We start from the raw sequence: 24,238 nt of genomic DNA, 5'->3' as shown, positions 1-24,238 counted from the left end.
GTCATGACTCCTGTCATCTCTTAGCCCAACTTCCTCCTGTTGAATTTACCATCCTTGCTGACATTCCTTCTCTACTACTCTGTCTCCTTCCCGTCATCATTTGTCTAGGGAAACGTTTCCTGTTGGTCTTCCTGTTTTCATTCTAACTGCCATGCTCCTTTCTGTTCCACTACTGACTCTCACTAGTTCTGTTTTCTACCCCACCCTGTGGATTGTACTTCTGCTTGTGCTTCCTCTCCTGCCTGTCCTTGAAAAGTGACCCGAGGAGCAAGAGATTTTCTCTCTGATGGAGGGAAATGGTACATAATTGAATGATGTAAATGGCTACAGTGCTTTTGTAGAACCTAGTACTTAGTGCTGTCAGTCTGGGAGTTCAAGGACAGAGAACAAACTGTAGTAGGGTTCAGACTTTAAGGTTAATGTGGAACAGGATGATTCAATTACTTTACAATGTATAGGGCTCATTGAATTTGACAGGTACCATGCATTTTTGATTTCAGATTTTGACCCAAACTAATGTGCTCCTAAAAAAAAAAAAAAGGTTTAAGGTTAAGTTTGATTAAAGTTATTGTGCTGATCAGCTGTTATGCCAGATATTAATGTACTCTTACTAAACTGATTAGCCTCACCAAGTGACTGCAAACCCTGGCGCGTGTGTTTGTCAGAATCCGACGTGGCGGAGCCTGGACTTTGGCATGCTGCCGGACCTTCTGGACACCTCTGTGTCTTGCTTCGTGGTGAGGATCTGGGGAGGACAGGAGGAACAGTACCAGCTCCTCATAGAATGGAAGGTCAATCTGGATGGCCTCAGATACACAGGGCAGCAGGTCAGCAACCACAACGCATACAAATGATAATCTTTATTTGTAGAATATACACTTGTGTCACAAGGGTCCCTGTGTCACAGGCACAGGCTACAAAGGGATATGTGCAGTAAGTGGAGAGCAAACCCATGAGTACAGCTGGTTTTTGTACACATCTACATGGCATGTGCGGTATCTGATCAAAAACTGAGCTAATTGTTTTACTATCTAAAAAAAAAAAAAAAAAGTTTTGATAACAGAGTTTCAATGTGCAAAACACTTAACGTAATATGACATTCTATCAATTTTGGCCTGGAAATCTAACATAGCACACACAATGAAAACATTGTATCAAATTAGGTAATACATTAGGCAGTGAGTAAATTTAGAGCATCGCAAAACACTGTATACATGTTTAATACTGAATTTTAATCATTGTTGCATTTTAGAATAAAATGATCTTAATTAAGGCAGTGGAACTACATGAACTAATTCACATCAAAACAGAGTCTGCAGTTCATTTCCCGAGATTATATAAATGGCTATTAGGAAAAAAAAGCGAGCATTGGGGCGCCCTGGTAGCTCACCTGGTTAAGAGTGCGCCCCCAGTGTTTCCCACACACAGACTAATTTGTGGCGGTGCGCCACACAATCAACACCGGCTGCCACATATTGCGTTTCGTTATAAAAATTTTTTTAACGCCATTTAAAACACGCAGCGTATTCGTTCAGCTGCATTTCCTTTCCCTGCTCTCCTCTGTCTCTCTGTCACTCGTGTCTCTCTCTCTCTCTCACACACACACACACACACACACACACACACACACACACACACACACACACACACACACACACAGCCCCTTCCCTCCGTGCACACAGCGTCTGTCTCCGTGAAAACGAGAGAAAGCGGATGGCGAAATTCACAAGTTCACGAAAGGTTGGTATCTCGTGAACGCCTTTACAAAATCACATATTAAAAAGTTCTATAAAAATATTTTATATTCTGAATGCAATGTTGTCAGTGTGTTAATGTTGGAGTCCCGACCCGACCTTTAGCAAACAAGCCATTGCGCCTGCTTCAGAAAGTTAACTAGTCGCAAGTTTGCGGTAAAATGCAGTTGGGTCGTCGAGGTCAAAACACTATATGTAGCAGCTGTGAATGAAATCAACTTAATATAAATAATGTTATGTCATTTTTTTACTCTTACACTAAATGTTTGCTGCTTCAATCCAGATGAGTATTGTATGAGGATGAGGACCAGCCTGAACCGGAGGTATCCGTCTGAAACAGAGCTGACCAGTCCGACCAGTGTTGATTGTGTGGCGCACCGCCACAAATTAGTCTATGTGTGGGAAACACTGCCGTTCTCTGGGATATGTTTTCATGCTAATCGAATGTGTGCAAACCGGTGATTAGCTTATAACGCTAGTCTTCGGGGCAGAGGGTAAATCGCTTTTCTGCACCACTAACAAGGCTAAAAATAGCACCACACTTCAGCGGTAGCATAATGAGGGTCCTGTACACTTACAAAGTTCTCAATGCTTCGGTTTACATGTAGGACCCTCATTATGCTACTGTTGAAGTGTGGTGCTATTTTGAGCCTTGTTAGTGGTATAGAAATAGCGATTTACCATCTGCCCCGAAGGCTAGCGTTATAAGCTAATCACCGGTTTGCGCTAGCTTGTTTCAAGCTAGAGACACATTAGTTTAGCATGAAAACATATCCCAGAGAACGGTCGACTGGATACACATATGTTATTGACCCCCTAGGTTCATTTTGCACTGGAATTGTCCTTTAAGAGTTTTGCACATTGAAACTCTGTTTGTAAAAATGAGCCAAATCAATCATAAAATTCAGTCAAAGAACTCAATGTTATTGTCATTCTTTCACAGTGAGACTATTTTCTTAGCTCGTAAACAGATAGCACTGTGTCATACAGAGCCAGCTGCCCCGCTGTTCTTTGTTCTCTCCGTCTCCCTACAATGAGCCTGTACTGCCTCGCTTTGTCCACAGATTCGATCCAGGAATCCAAATGAGATAATATTTGGATTGAATGATGGCTACTATGCAGCTGACTTTGATCATAAGGTACAGCCTTTAGTCAATTTTCCCAGCTTCTGCATCATAATGGAATACCCAGTCTTAAACTACTTAGTTTTATTGGGATACTGTTTGGCCTCTGCACTGAAACACTCACATGTGGCTATTACAGGATCTGTCAGAGCGGAAGAAAAACAGTCTGCTTCAAGTCGACCAGAGTTCAGTCAGAAACTCCTACAGTGTGTTCTCTTTGCTCAGGTAAGATCCATGCCATGTAGCAGTATTACATCATATTACCATAACATTGGGACTCCACGTTTCATCAAATGTATATGCATTACCTTTTCTGTCATGTGCAGTGGATTGCTGACAAAGAATGCTCTACAGTATATTTGATTTACTTGAACCCACAACGGGTATTCTTCAACTAGAGCTTTTATTTAATCTTTTGCATAATTGCTCATGTGACTACACTTCCTCCTGTTATACTGTATGTGTTGCATATTTGTCTTTGGCATTTATATTCCAGCAGATGGTGCCACAGGAGAGTCAACATTTTTGACCCATTATCAGGGAAGCTCTTCTGGCCTCCAACTTTTATACAAAGTCACAAAGCCCGTAGTCTACACTGTATTTGTTGGACATGATGGGACAAATATATAGGGAACATTTTAAGCAGTCTATCCCAATGAAGGCACCTCATCATCAGGCCAGCGTCAGACCTGGGATTGTGGTTAGAATGAATTGATAAAATGGTTGCAATGCAAATTTACACCACAAGAAGGAGACAGAGATTTGCTAAGGAAGTTACTTATTAGAAGGGGAACCATGGTGCCCTAATAAAGAACTTTAGACGACACAAGGCAGTTCTGGCATCAGTTGACAAACATGGCCTTGTTGTTCCACATTTATATTTAAGTGTGGTAGAATGTAAACTCTACTTTCAGCACCACCAGGGCTTCCCCAGAGGGAAACCGTGTGATCATGGCCTTATCACATAACAACATAACTACCCAGATTTACCTAAATAAATGTGTATCTGGAAGGTTTCGAGTTTGACGTTTCCAAAATAAGATAAGGATCCTGTCATTATGAGCATTTTGAAGGCTTCCACTAACATTTTCCTACTATAAGAATTAAATAGGGGGACATAAATACATCACAGGCCTTTGCAGTATCAGGAAAAGCGGGCTGAACTTAAACAGCGCTCCCTCATCTAGAGTGGTCATGGTTTTATGTTTATAGTTTATGAGAGGATACCATTGCCTCCCCAGCAGCTTGCAGGAAAAAAAGCCCAGTTTGAATCACAACATTTCTGACCTCTGCTCTTGCCTCTTACATTATTGCAGCTTTCTTCCACATCCTCTTCTATCCGCACCCAGTGGGACTCTGTGGAGTTTAACACAGTTACATTGATCCCCCTCTTCCCACACACTGATCCGGCTGCACCTCCTCACCCCTGTCAGAGTTACTTTTGGCTCGGTACACTCATTTGCACATGGTTTATGATTATGTACTGTAGAATGATTCATCAGATACTGTACACTCCCAAAGTGCATTAACTCTCTGAAGCATCCAGGTGGAGTGCTGCTTGTGGAACCGTGCTTCATGGTGAAATCTCTGCTTGTGTTATTGGGTCACCTACGTGGTTGATATACGATACACATCAGCCACCCTTTATATGCCGCTGACGCTGCACCATGCATTGACTTTTTCATTATGTAATCGGTTGCAAAGTAGCATTTTTATTGTGCGTTTGGAAAAAAAAAAAAAAAAGGTTTGAAGCTAAGTTTTTGATGCATGTCCACAGGGGACACCCTGAGTGTCAGATATTCCCGCTCAACTATCTGCCTTGGCCCAGTGCAAAGCATCTTTCTCACTGCAGTGCTTTAATAGAGCTGCTTTGCTAAGAATGCACCGGATTGATTAATGACGGCAATTTGCCCAGCAGATTCACAGTCTGCTTGTCAGCAGGCCTCCGGTTGACAAAACCCATCGACTGTGTGAGTAACATGGTGATGTGGGCTAGCAAACGCAGCATGTCTCAGATGGAAAGATGAAGAGGGAGAGAACAGATCATCAATCAGCAAAGTCTTGTCTCTTCCAGAGAGTCCAGGCTGAGATCGAGGCTGAGCCACATCCTACATAGTGCTGGGCCCCTGTCTGGGCAGAAAGAAAGCCAAGGAGACAGTGATGAAGATGATCTAGCTGTTCGACAATGTTTTTGTTTTTAAAAGGCACTACTAATGCAGGTGCAGACGTTCCTCAACCTCTCAAGTACACTCCCCTGTCTTACTAGAAAAAAGGTTTTATGTTTGAGCAGTAAGAGAGAAAGAAAAAGTTGATAGGACTGATTGTAGAACTCATTACTGAGCTGCATATTGGACTAGTTGGATATAAACAAAAAGCAGAGGCAGAAAGAGTGATGGAGTGGTTTACTGTACCAGTTTACAATGGTTAGAGGCCATCTTTTATGGCCCAGTATGCTCTTTAACGTCACATTGAAGTGCTGTGTAAGAGGAAGTACTTGAGTGGCCCCTCCGTTCTTACTCACAACTCTCTGAAAGCAAAGAGTTATGCACTTACTTTCAGATGTTAAAAACAGTGTTTAAAACAAGATGCAGATGCTGAATGTTGAAGTTTCAGGTCTATTGTAGCAGTGGCCCACGTGCCGCATGGTAAACATAATTCTTGAGGCACAACTTTCACAGTTCAGCACTGCGACATTGCAGATTAAACCTGTTTTAAACTCCTGGAGCCTAAAGCGGAACCATGATCAGAGCCATATGATGCCTGTGTTTTCTGATTTGCGTTTGTATGCTCCAATGTGGAGTATGCATATACGCACAGTACATGTCAACGCAAGCAGTGCACAGTGGTGGTGAAGCTCTGTGGGGGGTCTCTCATGCTCAGAGGCTGCTGAGGTGATAATGCTTTCCTGCAGGCAGCCCCCGTCAGGTCCGCCCGCCTGCTGGTGGGACGCTGTGGCCACAGCGCTCAGCCATGGGACGTTGTTGTGGTCCTGCGTTAACCAGGCAGCTGGATTGGAGTCAACGGCTGACCCTGGGGTCTGAACCAGCAGCAACCAGACTCCAGAACCAAACTGAGTGCCTGAGCTTTAAATCATCATGTGGAAATGGACGTGGATGCTTTTGTTTTTCATTTCACACCTCTGGAGTGGTGCACAATCAAAGCAACCCTTAAAACAGAATTTAAGAGGAAGTTTTTTTTTAATTTTCAGTAACACCCCTTCTTATATATTCTTTTTTTTATTTGCACATTTTCTACAATCTGAGATTACATTCTGTCTGCCTTCCATTCTCCCTACCTGGCCAATCTCGCTTGTTTTGTTATTGATGTGGAGGACTTTTTTTTTTTTTTTTTTCTACCTGTTATTTTTCTCTCACTCTCTCTCTCCAGCGTTACAGCTTCTGTAGGGCTTGCCTTGTCTTTTGTTATCTCAGCTTACTGAGTTTACTCCCACCTCGGAAATTATACCCACACTCAAAACTCCTAAGACTTAGCTTGTCTCTGGGTTTCAGGCTTCCCAAACAAAAGACAGAAGGTGTTGACTGATAGAAATCGATATGAAACTTCTGTACATTAAACTTAAAGCTTTAGTGCGTAACTTTTTTATATTAATGAACGTCCGATACATTCAAGTGAAGATAATTACCTCATGGGGGGAGACAGAAACTACGCGCTATAGTCCAGTCATTTTAAGCCAAAATGGGGGTCAACCTCGAACAAATTGCAACAGAAGCAAACTCAACTGATTTTGTATCCTCAATATTTCCTGAGTAAAGAAAAAAAAGCTCCGAAGAATCCTATTAGGGGAAAGTTTCGAAAAAGACCCAAATAGGGTAAAAATTTAAACCTTTTAGATATCGCCATGAAAATTACTGAGTTGATTATTTACATCAAAACAAATGAAAAATGTATTACAAGTTTTTTGAAATAGTTTGTTAACATGGGCAAACGGTGCATAATCTAATTACGTATGTGCTAATTTGCATACATACCACAACAGATCTAAACATTGGGTATAGCCAGGTGAAAATGTCTTGTTGAATCTTGTTGACATCTTACAGTAAAAGACTTAATGTTAAGGTCTGAATGGAACCCATTTAGGCTACCCATGAGCATTAATACATAGAGGCAGGAAGAAGTACTTTAAACCAGCCTTTATTAATTATTATTGCAGAGATGGGGAACAGGACCTACCTTTTGTCTTCTGCATTCTCCTCACCCTTGTCTCCTGTTCTTCCCTCAGACTCATCCCCCAGAAACAGTCCCACGGACCCAGCCACAAACCCCATCTCCTAACTCTGCAATAATAATAATAATAATAATAATAATAATAATGCTCATGACTGAGTTACCAAACTTCTATAATTATCTGCAGTGTGTGACCCCTTTCTGACCCTTTAGGACCATACATCTTTTCTCACGATCTCTTTGGTGTCCTTGCATCTCTGTTGTAGTTGTCATGTAAACACGGCTTATAGCAACTCAGCAGATCCCCACAGAAAACATCAGCCTGCAGGAATAGAAGTGCATTATGCATGCTGGCTAAAGAAACTCCAGTAATCTTATCTCCCATTCCATGAAATTGGAGACAATAGTGAAGTGAGGTGAATAACAAGTGGTTAAATGTGTTGACATTCTTTGGCTGCGAGATAAAGGCGGAATTTAGAAGTTTAGTTTGTTGTGTTTTTTTCCCCACTGTGGTTTGTCCCTGGCAGCGATAGAGGGACATTATCCTCAATTTGTTGTCACAAAACGTCTCCAAGCTTGTTTTGATATGCTTAATCGGCTGCCCTGTTCACCCTGTGGGGTTTGAAACGTTGCTGGAAATGAATTCAGTACAGTCATTAGTCCTTGGGCTTGTTTCCGCTGATCCAGGTTTGTTTGACAAGTGCATTGGGAACACGCACATGTGATGAACAGCTAGAAGACGCTGATGCTTTGTTAAAGGGAAGCGGCCATTGAGTCTGTCTGCTGAGTTTGAACCTGTTGATTGATTCACCTAACTTTGATTGTAGATTATTGGGGACAATGTGTGCATTATTGGCTGGTTTGCTAGATCCGGCCTGTTGGGCCCATCCCCCCCTCCCCCCCCCACACACACTCCCACCTCTGTCCCTCCTTTTCTCTGTCACACACAAAAGGGTTTGAGTTGAGTCAAATTATTTCTTTGGATCAAAAAGCTCTGCAGCGATATGGATAAAGGTCTGGAAAATGATCTCTAACTTCAGCTGTTGCATAGTGATGTGAGTTTAGCATCTCGACATTCAGAACCTCCATGTTCAAGAAACATCGCTACGTAGGGCTGAGTATCTGTTCAAAACGTTTTGGTACAGGTGACGGGAATTCAATGCCTTCCCAAACTATACTTTACCATTTTAACATTACGGTACAAATCGTTTTTATTTATTTTTTTATTTTTAGCTCCCTTACACCTTTGCGATGCACACTGTAGTCAAGCTGCTCAAAACACAACACACACACACACACACACACACACACACACACACACACACACACACACACACACACACACACACACACACACAGTGCGTTTCACTATCTTTGTGGGGACCCGTCATTGACATAATGCATTCCCTAGCCCCTTACCTAACCTTAACCATCACAACTAAATGCCTAACCTTAACCCTTACCCTCACCCTAACCATAACCTAATTCTAACCCTAATCCTAAAACCAAGTCTTAACCCTCAAACAGCCCGTTAAACTTGTGGGGTCCAGCATTTTGGCCCCACAAAGCTGTCCGGACCCCACAAGTATACTGTATTCCTGGTTTTTGGACCCCATGAATATAGTTAAACAAGAACACACACACACACACACACACACACACACACACACTGTCTCTGTAACGTAGAGTTTTCCTGCATGCATCTACAGCGTGTAACGTTAGACAGCCAATCACAGATCTTGGTACAAGCATGCTTATTGGCTCACTGACGCTACTCTTTAGGTATTGAAATTTGGTAATGAACGACGAGGCATTTTTCGATACTCGATACTATGGAGGAAATTCTGTCGGTGCCTGAAAAGTATGGAAGTTTGTTACCCAGCCCTAGTGCTACATAAGGCCTACCTGATGTTCCCCCCTCAGTTTCTCTCAGTAGAACAACCGTGTCTTCTTCACATCCCAGGTCTTTCTCTGGCTTATCTCTGTGAGCCAGATGACACATCTGCATTTGCTGATTGCTTCTCAGCTGTGATTGCAAAATTGCAGATCCCACAACACAGCGTATAAACCACGGCAAATATTTATTTCAAGATAATCAGTGAAGGTAAATGAACAGAAAACACAGACCTGGCTCAGAGAGGCTGCCAGGTCTGCTGCCCTCCATCTGCACTGAAAGGACTTCAAAAAAAGATGAAATTTTCATTTACTTGATTGTAAATTGTAACAATTATCATTGCAGCATTACATTTTTTTACTATACCTCAAAGCCCCTGTGTTAAAAAAAAATTCTACAAGATGCCTTCTGTTAATCAACAAATCTGGACGTTTCAAAAGCACAAGTTTCATCTGACACCCCTGCAGGGTCTAGTGCCACAGTCAAAGGAGAAAATGTTATTGTTTTTCTGATGTTTATCTACATGAAGGCTTGAGTGCACAGGCTCAGTCATAACTTCCTGCGAATCCCCCGCGGCAGAGTTGTAAGTTACCTCTCATGCCTCGGAAAAGGAAAGTTGCCATGGCTCGTGAGAAGGCCTTCTTTGGACAGTTGCCCAGCCATTAAACTGCTGCCAATGCGGGTGTTATGGTGCGACACCCCCCGTCGCGGCCTCCTCCTGGTCCTTAGGTTGTGACAGAGCCTGATGGGCAGGTGTTAGGCCAAGACTCAGGGAATGATAAGGGCAGACATGCGTGAAAAGGAGAGAGGAGATAACTATTCTCACTGAGGGGAAAAGGCCATATCCGTAATCACCTAAACTGATGAAGCTGTCAAAACAGATGTGCCCTGATGCTCCAAAGGACTATCTCCAACTGCTATCGCTGTCACCTGAGACAGATAAAAAAATGTGGGCAGAAAATATGCAATGATGTTCATGCGTTATTTACGTCCTCATAGAAACATTTCTTTCCTGCGTTGGTTGCCAGGAAGAGGCAATCCTATCCAGAGAGAAAAGCCCCCCTAGGATTTGTAAAATAGCCCCATCAAGCTGGAAGCCTGTTAAACTGAGCCTCTTTCACTAAACCCGCTCAAGAGGCAATTTCTTGAAGACTCGAAGCGAGTGCATACCTGGCTTGGAGAGAAAGAAACGTGCTAAGAAGAAGAGCTTAAGAAGATCTTTATTTTGGGCGCAGATAGTTGAGCCAATCTCAAGAAAGAAAGAAAGGTTACCATTACTGTGCAACCCAACCCTCATGGCACACGGATGGCATTGAGACATTTAGCAAGAAGTGGATGATCTAACACCACTCTTGACAGTATGAATGCTTATTTCCAACTTTTGTCTGTCTTCTGTAACTCATTCCCACCATGTGGGATTGGTGTCTGTCACTGTGTTGTTGGAGTCCCTCGGGTTGTGTTGAGGGGCGTTTGTTTTTCTTTCTATGGGCTTCGGACTTGAAGAAAACATGCTTGGAAGTCTATTGCCCCTGTGATTGATGGTCTAAATAACGCGCTGGCTTGTCATTTGTGTCCTGATTTTGCTGTTTCCCATTTCCATAATGACAGTGACATGGCATTTGGAATTAGGCCTCCATCTTTGTGGTTGTAGTTTATGATGTGGCCTTTTGATGTTGGTCTTCTCCTCCTGGGACTGATGGCTTCAGGTCTATCGAGCAACGTTTGATCTCACGTTGTGGTTAGATCATTAGAAAATACTGGTGATTAAACTTTTGTTGTGATATTTGTGGTTTGTGGTATTTAAGAAATCTGGTCAAATGAACTGTAAACTTGTATTATTAGGAACGTTCTCAATATTGTTTTTGTCCTTTTGTTTAATGTCAAAATTCGCCATTAGCTTCTACAGTTTATGAGACTCTGCAGTCGGGACAGAAACAATGAAGATCAACCCCCAGTACATCCGAAAAAGAAACAAGGAGGGATAACAAACACGCTGCACAATGACTCTTTCACATGGAGACAATCAAAATTCTTAGGATGGCCTCCAAACAGTCACATTACACTTCCAAGCGAAATGAAATAAATCACTGTTGTCATAACAGTGACGCAGCCAGTCAATTTAGTGGCCTCTTGGAAACACAGTTTTAGCATGCGGTTGTTGTTGTTGTTATTGTTGTGGTCCGGTGTGTGGTTTAAACAATGATCTGGATTGGTGACTTTGTGTTCTTCTCGTCCTGCAGACTTCACACAGCCCAGAGAGCCATCAAGCAGACCCAAGTGACAGTGCAGAAGATCGGGAAGGAGATCGAGGAAAAGCTGAGGACGACGGCAACCTGCACAGAGCGGGTGAGCACTGCCACCAATCAGCAGATTCCAGCTCATCAGCAACTGACAGCAGTAGTGTTCAGACTGCTTATTTGCTCATTTTCAGTAGCACTCGGCTTTGTTGTTTCAGCTTATGCGATTTTTTTTTGAAATATTAAAAAAAAATATGGTTTTTATTTTATGAGAAAATGTATAAAGATGAGGTGTAATTTGAGATTTGATGTTTTCAAAGACAACAGTTATTACTGTGATCAGCAATAACACGCCCATCGGTCAGCAGACTGTACTGTGTTGAATACTTAAACAGTGAGATTAACAAGCTTTTAAAACTCAAATCCCCATGTGTAATTGTAATGTTAGATATAAAAATCTTTTTGTTTTGATAGCTAAACAGAAAAGTCAAGAGAGCAATATCCTGCCTGCCTAAATGATAACGCTTTGACCAAAATCCACTATTTATGTGGATCTACTGTCTTTACTAGGATCCACAGCAAAAGCAAGAAAGCATATTTAACATTTTTGGAATTGTCAGCCACACAGCTGTGAAAACGGAGCACTGATCCCAGGTTTGACATCGTGTTTATTGTAAACATTCACTTTAAAAACATCCCGTGCCCTCTGCTGTTATAAAAGCCCCGGGGCGGTGACACTTTGGTGTTTTTATCCTCCAGGTAGACATGCCTTTGGAAAAAGCGCAGCTGGGATATTTTTGTGTGTGTGCTGTGTAGGTGTATTCGCACCAATGTACCACGTTTAAAGGCTTTGAGTGCCGTTTTAGAGTGCCTCCCTTAGACAGCTGTTACAGCCGTTGCTTTCCATCATGCTCTCATCGGCTTTTGATATTTTTTTTTTGTTCCTTTTCCCAGACCTTCACCCCATCTATTAAAGTAGCTCCGCCATAGCCTTTTCAAGCCTTCCCGCAAGAAAACATTGAGGCTCCATTCTTTTTTGCCACAAAGGATCCCTTTCAAAAACTTGTCTCTGATATTTCCCCCACAGTGAAACATTCCTTAAAACCCTTTTCAGAGCTCACATTAGCTAATAAATCACATAATCCTCGTCCTCTACCTTTCCGTTCAAAGAACCCGGCAAGAGTGAGTGGAGCATTGTGTGGCTCTTCTAAGGGTTTCCCTCTTTGCCTTTGGAGAGCTCAGTACTATCCTTCTGTGCGCGTCATAGTGAGCATGGATCAAAGGGGGACAGAGTGGAGGCCACCAACCCCAGCGCATGGCCCTTTCACCCTCTCACCCACACTCTGCCATTAATCTGCTGGGTTATATCATGCTTTCCCCCCCCCCCACGCCTGCTGCTTATTTACTCAGCTGACTCTCTGCTGTTTGATGTTCAGTAGGAGTCAGACGGGCCCTCATGGTTGGTTGCAGTCGCGAGCACGCACGCACGCACGCACGCGCACATGCACGCACACACACACACACACACACACACACACACACACACACACACACACTCTCTCTGACATGGCTTTGACCCACTTGCCAACTATGTCGCTCAGTGAAAGTGTAGGAGGCTCATGGTTCGTGCCAAAGCCGGTGGTGGTTAACATGCGAACATCAGAGAGCGACACATAGGAGAGATGGAGGCTCTATCAGTCTTCTCTCTCTCTCTCTCTGTGACAGATACCACTCTCTGTTTTCGCTACAAATCCCTCAGAAGTCTTCAAGAAGGAGCATGTCTTTGTTTCCTCTGATCCAGGCCACGATCACTATCTAAGTGTACAGTATGTGTGTATGTGATGCCATGGTCCCTGCTCACAAACTACAGGATGAATAACAAGGCGGAATCTCTGTTATCCTGCCAGCAAGCTCCCTCCCTCCCAACTCTTCCATATCCATGTCATTCTCTGTTGAATCTCCATGTACATTTCTTTGTCATCATCCCCACATTGTCTAGACGTCGCCTCTTAAATCTCTCTTTGCATGTTTTGAAGTTGCCCTATTTATTCATCCCCAACTTTTTTTCTTTTTCTGTTGACCTCTAGTCTCTCCCCCTCATCTACTGTATACCACATCCACCATCCATCAGTCCATGAATCCCTGGTGCTGTTCCTCATTAGATGGTCTCCCCCCCCCCCCTTTACCAATCAGAGACATGAAGCCTGATGAAGAGACACCCTATAGACAGAGAAAGATGTTGACCAATGACTGCACTCTGATGCTGCTGCTGGTCGGGGGGGGGGGGGGGGGCATGTGGTGAGAGAGACACCAGCCAAAAGATGTGGACAAAGACATACTCATCTGGAGTTGATGGCTTTATTGTGGTCTCTCACTCGGGTTTGTGTACCGTACGTCCACAAGTTTGCGTGTGCCATGGTTCTCTGTGTCCTGTAGCAGTAAGAATCAGCTATGGATAAAAGAATCTGTGAAAATGACTCGCATTGATTTATAGATAAATACGATACGATCTGAAACGATAGAAAATATTGTATGAATCCTCCAGGGGGGAAACTCAGTGCCACTTTACAAAAAATACAGACAACAGGTGGGACAACAGAAAAAAACATACACATCTCAAGGCAATACACAATAAGGTGTTCCTGCTTTTACCACAACTCTGTTTTCTTAAGCTGATTTCAATGTATCTACTCTTTGGAGAGTGCTTTCATTAAAATTAGCGATAGACCGATTTTATCGTCCGGCCGATTATATCGGGCCGATATTTGCGTTTTTACGTGCATCGGCATTGGCCGATACGCGGCTGCTGCATTCGCCGATACTTTTTTCCCGGCATTATTTACAGACAGGCGTCCACAGGCAGCTCTGTGTTGCTGGAGACGCTGCAGTTCACGCACAGACCATGCACTGCCCCTCCCCCACTAGCAGAGTGGCCGTCTTAAATTACAGATCAAGCACTTTACTTTGATAGCTACTTTTCAGGTTTATTGTTTTCTTAAATTATTTAATTGTGTTGACAAAGGACATTTTGAGATGACCTGATTATATCTGTCTTATAATATGTCAGCAAGCAATGCATCATCAAGGCTGTGTTGTAGATGTTGATGAAAGCCTGTTACCCTTGCACAGTTAACCATATGCAGTGCACCCATCCATATGATGCACATTGCACACATCATTTGGGTGATATGAATGTAAGATGATTGCAAAAGTGACACTGATCTGTGTTTTTGTTTATTATTTTTAAAGAAATGGCAGAGCAGATTCCGAAAACAAATCCAGTGTGGCAGGGTTTACATTTTTATGATGCAAATTGAGGGAGCAAAAGCAGTATCGGCAAATATCTCCATCTCCAAATATCGGCTCAAGAACTAAAAAATCCATATCGGTCGATCCCTAATTAAAATGGTTTATTTATAATTTAAGCATTATTCTGTTATTGCCAAGCATTTGCTTAGGGTATTTACTTTGTACTATCACACTGACTGACGTACTGAGGCGTCTGTTCTCAGCACAACATCTAAGACCCTGTTTCCACCAAAATACCAACAACAACTGGCTTTGCGCTGCCTCATTCGAATGTGTTTGTTCCTCTTCTTCCACCTGTGTGCAGAAAAAAGGGCAAAACTGAATGTTAAGGTTAGGAAAGTGCCAAACGGACGCAGTGCTGCTTGTGCTAGTCGTTGTACATCATTACAAACGCTTTTCACCCGTGACACTGATCCCAGGGCTCAGTGACATGTTCTGAATTGCAAAGTCCTTTCCCATTTTTTAAATTTTTTTGTCATTAGATGTTGACAATGGATTCTGGATTATTGACGGCGATAATTAGCTCTCTAGATGAGCATAAAAATCAGGTCCTGTTTACACGTACATGGTTATTTTGAAAAAACTGAGACGTTTCCCTTCGTTGACACGCAAACGGAGAATTTGCTTCTGAAAACAAGTCTTTCTAAAAACTCTGGCCAGAGTGGAGATTTTGGAAATCTTCGTTTGCACGTTTAATGTAAACTGATACAAACGGAGGTTTAGGCAGCCGAGAGAAGGAAAGAGGAAGTGATTCGTTGCTGCTGTTGCTATTTTCGGGATTGGCTAACGTGAGCTTGAGCTTCTCGTTACACTGCCACCTACAGGTTTGGCATGCTCTTGACGGCATATATACACGGGTACGTGTAAACGAACACTTTTCTGAAATCTGACAGCTGTGCACGATGTTAGTTTTGAAAACGGAGAGGTTGAAATGTCTGTTTATGAAAATAGCCGGCCACGTGTGAACGTAGCATCAATGTGACGTGGGAACATAGCTAGTCTATATACAGTAAAGGGTAATACATTCTAAACACTGCTGTGACTACATAATACAATACTAAATATTTTCCTTCATCCTCTTTCTCTGTTTTCTCTCCATGTCATTCTCTTCTGTTTGCTCTGAGCAGAAGAAAGAGCGGGAGTGCATGCAGCTGCGTATAGCTGTGCTGCGCAGTGAACTGCAGCGGCAGAGGAAGGAGCTTGGCAGGGAGATAGACCTGCGGCACAAGGAGAACGCACAGCTTCAGAAGAAAGGTAACGCCAATGGATGCACAATGTGCATACAACACTCGGACTGATGTGCTGTTTACACCACGCTACAACTTTTATTGTTGTAGTCTTTTCCTCAGTGAAATGGAGGAAGTGACAGGGCTTTTGGGCTGATCTTAATTGCTTTGTTTATCTTTTGCACACGCAATAGGATGATGGGCTATTGTTCAATAGATTCATTGAAACGATAATAATCAGTAGTTTCAGGCCTATAAAGGTCATTTTGCGGCCTTGAGGAGTGAACAGGGTACGTATTGATGTTCAGTGTTTTGACTTCCAAGGTATTGCTAGCTGCAGCTCATTTTGTTTTAGTGCTGCATGACTCAAACACTTGTCTAAGAAGACTTAATATAATAATAAAAACCATCAATTACACAGCAAATTCCCCCCAAAATCCCCAATCCTTTTATGATTAACTACAGGGCTCTGTTCCAGCTACTAGGGGATAATAAAACAAAGAAAAAAAGAATAGAGAATGTTGTTTTGGCATTTTTCATTCAGATAGATCTAGTAAATCCCTTTCAATGTAGCTTATTGAAATAAATAGATACAGCCCATTTCTTTATTATGCCCCCTGTGTTATACGCTCAGTTACATCTCTACAGTTAGATCAAGTAGCCCACCCCACACCAAATGAATACCGTTTACTGTTTTTTGGTTAAATGTTCTCTCCATGTTATTTAGTCACTAGTTGTAGAAGGCAAGTTTAAAGACAGGTTCATTACAAAGCAGGTGGATTCTGACTGCACATATAAGACTATAAATCCCTTTATCGAAATACTGTTCTTAATGTGTCCTAAATTTGCAATGTTGTTACTTTCAACGTGATTTCATTGTATAGGAAACTCTAATTTAAACCCCATCGGTCAAGGTTCCAGTGCTGTCTGACAGCAGCAGGTAGACTGTGTGTGTGCTGTATTACCTGTTCATTTTGGAGTACAGTAGAGCGTGTTGTCACATACAGGAAACCCCTGTCACGCTCCCAGCCAGGGGATTGGAGTCACTCAACACGCACACATATATACCCATAATGTTACAGTATATAGAGCCATTCCTGTGGTTTCTGCAGTTTGTGCCAGGCCACTAAAGCTACAGTGTTTGTGCAGTGGTGTCATTTAGTTAACCCTGTGAAGTCTCTGAGGAGGGTTTTTACTGCTGCCTGTTACTGTTCACAGGCAAGTAAAAAGCCAGTGTTAGTCAAGCTTGGGTTGACAAATGTACACACACACATAAACCCAAACACATATGCAGGTGTACACAGGTATGCTTAGTACTAGGGCTGTCCATCGGTTCAAATATTTGATTGCAGTTAATTGCATGAGTGTCCTAGTTAACATTTTCACGTTTTTTATCTGTTCTAAATGTAATTTAAAAGGGATATCTTTTTCAAGTTTTTAAAGCTCAAGTGGTATTTGAGACTGGACGTACTCCGTAGTAACTCAGTTCACATCGACAGTACAGTACAGTACACACAAATAACTTTAGAGAACCATCTGGAAGGTTTTTGAAACTGAACGTGCCATTTATTAATTCAAAAGACCATTTTCTTAATCCGTTTTTGCTCAAGGAGGTTTGTTTCTTTTTGTTTTTATGTCTTGAGCTGTGATCACTGATTTAGTTAAAAATGTAAGTAATAAGTCTCTCTGTCGTAACTCTGTCTGACGCACCCACCGTTAGCCAAGCTTAGCCCAGATCCTGGAGGTAACCGGCTCCATCTAGCCTACTGCTCCCAATAAGTGACAACATAACGCCAACATGTTCCTATTTACATGTTGTGATTTGTATAGTCACAGCGTGTACAAATAACAAGGTTACATGAGACACAGCCATCTTCTAACCGTATACATACTGGGAACTATATTCTCAGAAAGGCGAAGCACTGCTACTTCTGCTACTTGGGCGGAGTGATTTGCTCGCAGCACCTGAAGCCCCGTGGTGAGGAGCAGAGAGTTTGCCTGGAGTTGGCTCAGTTGCACCACATTCATGGCGATCACCGCCTTCCTCTTGGCGTGCTTGGTGTTATCCTGTTCTCCAGGAACACCTTCAGCACACCGCGGGTCTTCCCGGAGATCAGACCCAAGATGCGCTTCACTCCGCCGCGGGGCGAGCCAGGCGGCGAGTGGCGGGTTTGGTGATCCCCTGGATGTTATCACGGAGCACTTTACGGTTTCTGCTGGCCGTCCACAACGTAACTGCTGCGTCGCTTCTTGATTTCCCAAACTACAGAGCTGCCCGACACCCAAATCACACACGTGCGTTAATCGCTTGTCAAATAAATCAGTGGTGTTAAAAGGAATTTGCCCTAACTTGTTATTATCTAGATCATTTCGACAGCCCTTCTTAACACTTAACATTAATTACTTTTCTTTTAATAATTGCACGTACCCACAACTTGTATTATGTAATATCAGTGTATTCTTCGTTGGCTGCAGCACATGAACTTTCAGTTTTTCCTTTCCTTAACTTTAGCTAGCCCTGTTTAATATTTAGTTATGTGTTTCCCATGGTGCTCATAAAAAACCCCAGGTTTAGTAGCAGCAACGTACACCTACTGCATTGAACAGTGAGTCTGTTGATGGCTTTACTGCGTCAGAAGTACCTTTTGTACTGTAGAACGAGAACAAACAGCTGGTAGCTATCAAATCAGAATAAAAATAGCAGGGGAAGTTCAGATTGCTGGATGTCGCACCTGTTCCTGTGCAGCTTTTTGAAATGCACTGTATGCACCGACTAGATATATCTCGGCTCTCGTGTCATCAGCTCTGGTGTTTTTACCGGAGTGTTGAGTGGACCAGGTGCTCTCTTTTGGAACCCTGGGTCAGTAAGATCAGCTGTTCCTGGCCAAAGGGCAGGGCCAACTCAGTGAGCCACCAACCTGAGGTGGGGGATTGGTAATGATGAGCATGTAGTCTGACATTCCACACACACACACACACACACACACACACACACACACACACACACACACACACACACACACACACACACACACACACACACACACACACACACTTGTGCTGCGATTCTAAAAAAACAACAAAAAGAACCCCCGGCCGTTAACCCTCTGCCGTTTTACCTGTCACCACTTTGTTTACAGCCAAAATAACTCGCTGCTCTCCTTCTCTGCAGCTCATTGGTGGCTTTTTTCCAGACTGGACAAGTGCTTATTAAGAAACGGAAGAAAAAATCCTTCAGCTGGTTAAAGAGGCGAAAGGTATTTTGGGATACATTGAAATTCTGTAGCTGAATAGGGCTAGCTGAAAAAGTTTTTTTCTTTCTTTTCCAGACTCATAACTCAAAAGCTAAAAGCCATATGCTGCTGAGCTCTGCTGTACTTCCAGCTCAATGTTTAACTCTTCTAATCAGCCTGCACATATTCATTTGTTTCACTATCGGAAAAAGCCCTGCGTTAATTCCAGACAGGATACTCTCGGAGACAGGTGTTTACAGTATTTCATGCAGCAGCTGATCTTGTGTCTGATTATATTTAGATTGGCACCACAACGTGTTTGCTTCCTCTGATCTCATCTTTCATTTCGGAGACGCATATGATTTTATCAATTCTAGCTTAAATTTCACTTTTGGAACTTTCCCCTGGGGGGGACTCTATTTGTTTGTGTGTTACTCACACCCTTTGAAGAAGCAAATTTAGTCCCATTTAATCATATACTGTAGATCAGTGTTTCCCAGCCTTTTCATTAAGATGTATCCCACGCACCCCTATCAGATGAACTCAAGTACCCCTCCATCAGCACCACCCATCAGGTTCCAAATGTGTTCATTTGATTTGATCATAAACTGGATATTATTTAACACTATTCACATTTTTTTTTTTTTTTTTTTTTTTACAATATTTTCCTAAATTGTTGCAGTATTTTTTCATACGAATAAACTGCCTGTTTAGGTAAGTTTGGTCAAGTTTGCATTTGTACTACTTGTGGCAGACATTAGACAATTTGAAATGTATTGTTAGGAGGATAACCCCTTGAGATGAAGCATCTCGTTTTTGAGGGGGTCCTCGAGACATAAGACAAAGACAATACGGCACATGTACATTCACACTCGCTAGAGCTCTCCCTCATCCCGCCTCGCCCACCCTACCCGCCCTACCCGCCCCACGACTCCTTATTAGAAACAAATCCGTGTATAATACATATTGCAGTATTAAGAGGCATGACAACATTTAGCCCATACATACACATATGCTTATACATACATAATATACATACGCACACCTACACCCATACATCGCATGTATACACATAAATAAAGGGAAAGGACAAAAAGTATCCCAAATATTTGGGTACATAAAAGGAAAGTCCATTCATACTTGAGGAAAACATTTACAGCAACAGTTTGCATGCAAGTAAGTAAAGACCGATGTTTTGAAGGAGTGCAAAGAAGTGAGAGATGTTAGAGACCCAGGCAGGCTATTCCAGTCTGAAGGGGCTTTACATTTAAAGGTACGTCTACCACTCTCTTTATAGATGATTGGCACAGTGAAGAAGGGATATTCAGTGTGTCTCAATCTATAGCTGGGTCTGTATGGAATTAAATATTCCTTCAGGTAAGGAGGATAATCAGAGTACACACATTAAAAAATAACCTGGTACCAGTGATACTGTCTTCTGGCTTTTGGTGATAGACGCCAGACATTTAGTGGCTAAGGGAATGTTGATTCAGTTAGAAGCAAGTGTTTCATTTGTTGTATTTTCACACATTCCAGTGCTTATTAGATGCAGGTTTTCTTTGTAAGTTTTATTGACAGTTTAACAGTATGTGTAAGAACATTGCTATGCAGTATATCCCCACAGAGCCTCCCGCATTGGACTGTTAATCTCCATTCTTCGTCACGTTCTTTAGGATGTCATCTGTGGCCAGCCAGGTGCTGTGTGGTCTTCCCATCTCTCACACCCGCCTAGGGCCCATTAGAAAGGAGCTCTTATCAACCTGTAATTCCCAGGAAACGCAACAAGTGGCCCAGAAAACCCAAACATACAGTTGGTGTTCTGTGTGTGTGTGTGTGTGTGTGTGTGTGTGTGTGTGTCTCCCCGTCCACGTGTGAGCTAGCAGATAAAGATCAGATGAAAGTTGTGCATCCATGTTTTTGTAAAGTAACTATTAGAATGTTTTTGCAGACTTGCTGATGCCTATTCTGTGTTTATCTTTCTTCATGTATATGTGCTCCATCTTTGCCATCCTGGACAGCGTTAGCATAATAAACACTGAAAAAAACATCAGCTCAGTCTAACGGCCGCTGGGTATAGACGCTTTTCCTGCAAATGCACACACGCTCACGCTACTCACGAGTCCACTGCATGTCTTTCACGCGATCCAAAACAGAGGACATATGAGCATGACCACCGTTTTTTTTTCTTTTTTTTTTTTCTCTCTCTTTCTCCTCGGCTGTGAATTTGAAAAATAAAAGTTTTTCTTTCCTTCCCCCCAGGATTAATGGGTTTGGTTTTGGTGGGGTCACACTCTTGTCACAATTTCCTCCAGTCTAATTTCCCTCCTTCCACCTTGGGCTAATGACATAAATCAGGCCTGTGAACGGCGTTTATTGTACTTCGTAACGGTGGTTATTCTCACGCTTTGTAACCGAGCCAGGGCTCCTGACCAATAAATGTCAGTGTTTGGGTCTCTCAAGTGTAAGGAGCAAGGAGTTTAGCGAAGGTATGGTGTGAGGAGGTATTTGTCACCTCGGAGAAAAAGGTCTCATATTGAAGCTATCATCATTAGGGCTCCTTTAGCAGCAGCTTTACATTCACATCCTTCAGCTGGCTGCCATCTTGACTGAGGATAAGGGTTGACAGGTACTGCAGTCCAACACTCTGCGTAATGACTCAGGATGTCTTTCTGCGTCCCCGACATCCCACTCAGTCTCCATGTCACAGGCAAAACTTTCCCTCATATAGCATAAAGAGCCTTGGTTTAAAAACAAGTCTGTTCTGACGGATTATTCTAAGTTGAAAACAAAGGCACGTTGTTTCCAGTTGTTTTCCAACAATATGGTTTCCTTAAAGGAAATGGTGCAGCCCGGCGCAAAGCCCGACGCAAGTGTCTTTGCTATTTTAAGACCGTCCAGCGCCCACGTCGTTTAAATAGCAAATGCACCTGCGCCCATCTGTGCGCCCATGGGCGTGCTGGTCCTACAGGGAGGTGTGTTCAGGTGCATTCTGGGCGTATTGCTATCTTGATGCAGCGGGAAGTGATCGCGCCATTGACCCAACAAAAACCTGGTCTAAAGTCAGTAACGCAGCATTTCAGTAAAATGAGCCCAGGCTCATGCACAGCACACGCACACTATGCTTGTTACACACACACACACAGGGACGCGCAGCAGCACACACACATCTAGAAGATTAGAAATAAAAATATTGCGGTGCAAATCCTCCATCATAATAGCAATGCGCACAAATGTACAAATGCGCCTGGCTTTTAAAGGGAATGGGAGATGATCTCTGATTGGTTTATTGCATGTTACGCCCAAAACACAGCTATGATTAATGAAGACACTAAGTACAACCCTTTTGAACCATGCGCCCGGCGCACGGACCCTTTTTTTCCGCCGTCAAACTAGCAAAAGTGGATTTGGACACGCCCTAAACGCACCTGTGCCAGGTAGGGCTGGGACGGTATGGATTTTTTCTTACCGCGGTTGAAAAGCAAGAAGTTCCCGCGGTAGAGCGGTATACCGCAACCTCCTTACGAGAGTAGCGTAAGTTAGAGCGAGAATGGCAGGGTGCCTAAAGTGAGTGACGTCAGTGCCCGTGTGGTCGCGTAAGGACAGCGAGCGGTAACGGAGAGTAGAGTATGAGTGCCGCTGTGAGGAAAAGAGAGAGGAACAAGAGTTAGCAAAGATGATGTAAAGTGAGTTAAAAGTGAACAATAAAACAACAAGCTAGAGCTTCTCAAGACACGGTGGCTTTATCTGTTGTCAATACTGCCGGTAAAGTGAATGGCGTTACCCCCGAGTGCATCCCGTCTAGCAGCTGAGCAGAGAACAGAGAGGGCGACTCGGCAGTTCGCTAACTTGTTGCTCTCTCTACCAATATAAGCCGCTCTGTTTTAGGCTACGAAACGTGCATGCAGGCTGAAATTCAACCGTGCCGTTTTATCGGGATAAAGCTATAAACAGAAGGAAAGTTATCTGCAAGGCTAATGTGCAATGGTAAACACTGCAGCTGTAACGTTAATGTGTCTACCTCGGCTGAGAACGGAGAAATGTCTTTGCCTTTCCTACGGTAGGAAAGGCAAAGACATTTTTCCGATACAAGACATTACACAGGTACTCTCGCATATAGGCCTAATAGTCAACACGAATGTTATGTGTCACGGAACATTGCGCTCCCCAAATCGCGAAAGGTCGGATTTGCTCCGTCTTTTGATGATAACTTTTGTTTAGAAAACCTTGAATCCATGTAAGACACAATGTCATCAGACACAATCCATGTCATTAAACACAACGTGCAGGCCAATGTTTTTTTGCGGTGAGGACGGTGACGAGCTCAGACCCACGGTAGGAGTCACGTGACCGCGGTATTGCGGTAATGCGGTAACCGTCCCAGCCCTAGCGGCAGGCACTTCACGCCGTGCACTTAGATCGTTAAAATAGGGCCCACAATCTCGAAGATGTCCATTTCCTTTCTTTTTGGCAGCACCCCTGGCGATAAGTGGTATTTGCAGCTGTGTTTTTGGATCATACTTCTCATAGATTGGAACAGTGTCACCTGTGTGACGTCAGTCAGTTGGCAGTTGTCATCTTCTGAGCTTCGAAATTAGTTTTTTACTTGGGATTTGAACTTGTTTTTGAAGTTTAGTGGTTTCAGGTTTCATCGCTCCTTTTACTCGCAACTCTAGCAGAGACACAAAAAAAACCAGTATGCCGCTTCAAACACAAGTCAGTTGGAAAGCGAGTCTTTAAGCTCCGCCTACCCTCTCTGGCTGACCAACCACTGCTGGGTGATGAAAATTACGTCACTAACTTGCCGCTTGTGATTTTTCCTGAGAATGTGCCCACAGACACCCAGTGTATGATACTTCAAATGCCATGGCTTTCAGTGAGCTATAGGCTCAATCACCTTTGTGTTACCTCCTTCAGCGATAGATAGTGACTAAACAGACAATGATTTAAATGAAAATCATTATCATCAATTATCACTTTAACTTTATAATTATCGGACTTCTATGATGCACCTTTTTCCAGACACTAGTATAGTTTATTCCTTCTAACAGTTTCACAGTGCTCTTTAGCTCATTTCATCGTTGTGGTAGTCTGTGGTTCTGTTTTGAGTTGATAGTGTTCACTCTATATCCAAGCCATATTTATTTTCATCATTTTAAGCAGCTGCATTGAATGCTGCATGGATAAAAGGTCACTCAATAATTATGTCGCAAAGCGAAACTAAACACCATAATGCTTTTATAATAAACTCTTAGATCATGTACAGTTTTTTTTTTTTA

At 42.9% G+C, this 24,238-nt stretch overlaps 1 protein-coding gene across 1 annotated transcript in view; it reads left to right on the top strand.

The window, feature by feature from the left end:
* Nucleotides 1-24,238, top strand: part of uvrag (UV radiation resistance associated gene) — a 97,435-nt gene that overhangs the window by 8,685 nt on the left and 64,512 nt on the right. Inside the window, exons 4-8 of the mRNA XM_031310848.2 lie at nucleotides 666-827; nucleotides 2,819-2,893; nucleotides 3,018-3,103; nucleotides 11,198-11,303; nucleotides 15,631-15,757. Coding sequence (XP_031166708.1) covers nucleotides 666-827; nucleotides 2,819-2,893; nucleotides 3,018-3,103; nucleotides 11,198-11,303; nucleotides 15,631-15,757 — 556 coding nt within the window. The remainder of the gene's footprint in view (nucleotides 1-665; nucleotides 828-2,818; nucleotides 2,894-3,017; nucleotides 3,104-11,197; nucleotides 11,304-15,630; nucleotides 15,758-24,238) is intronic.

The sequence above is a fragment of the Sander lucioperca genome, chromosome 13 (genome assembly GCF_008315115.2).
Source record: "Sander lucioperca isolate FBNREF2018 chromosome 13, SLUC_FBN_1.2, whole genome shotgun sequence".
Classification (NCBI taxonomy): Eukaryota; Metazoa; Chordata; class Actinopteri; order Perciformes; family Percidae; genus Sander; species Sander lucioperca.
This window is presented reverse-complemented; position numbering and strand designations above follow the sequence as displayed.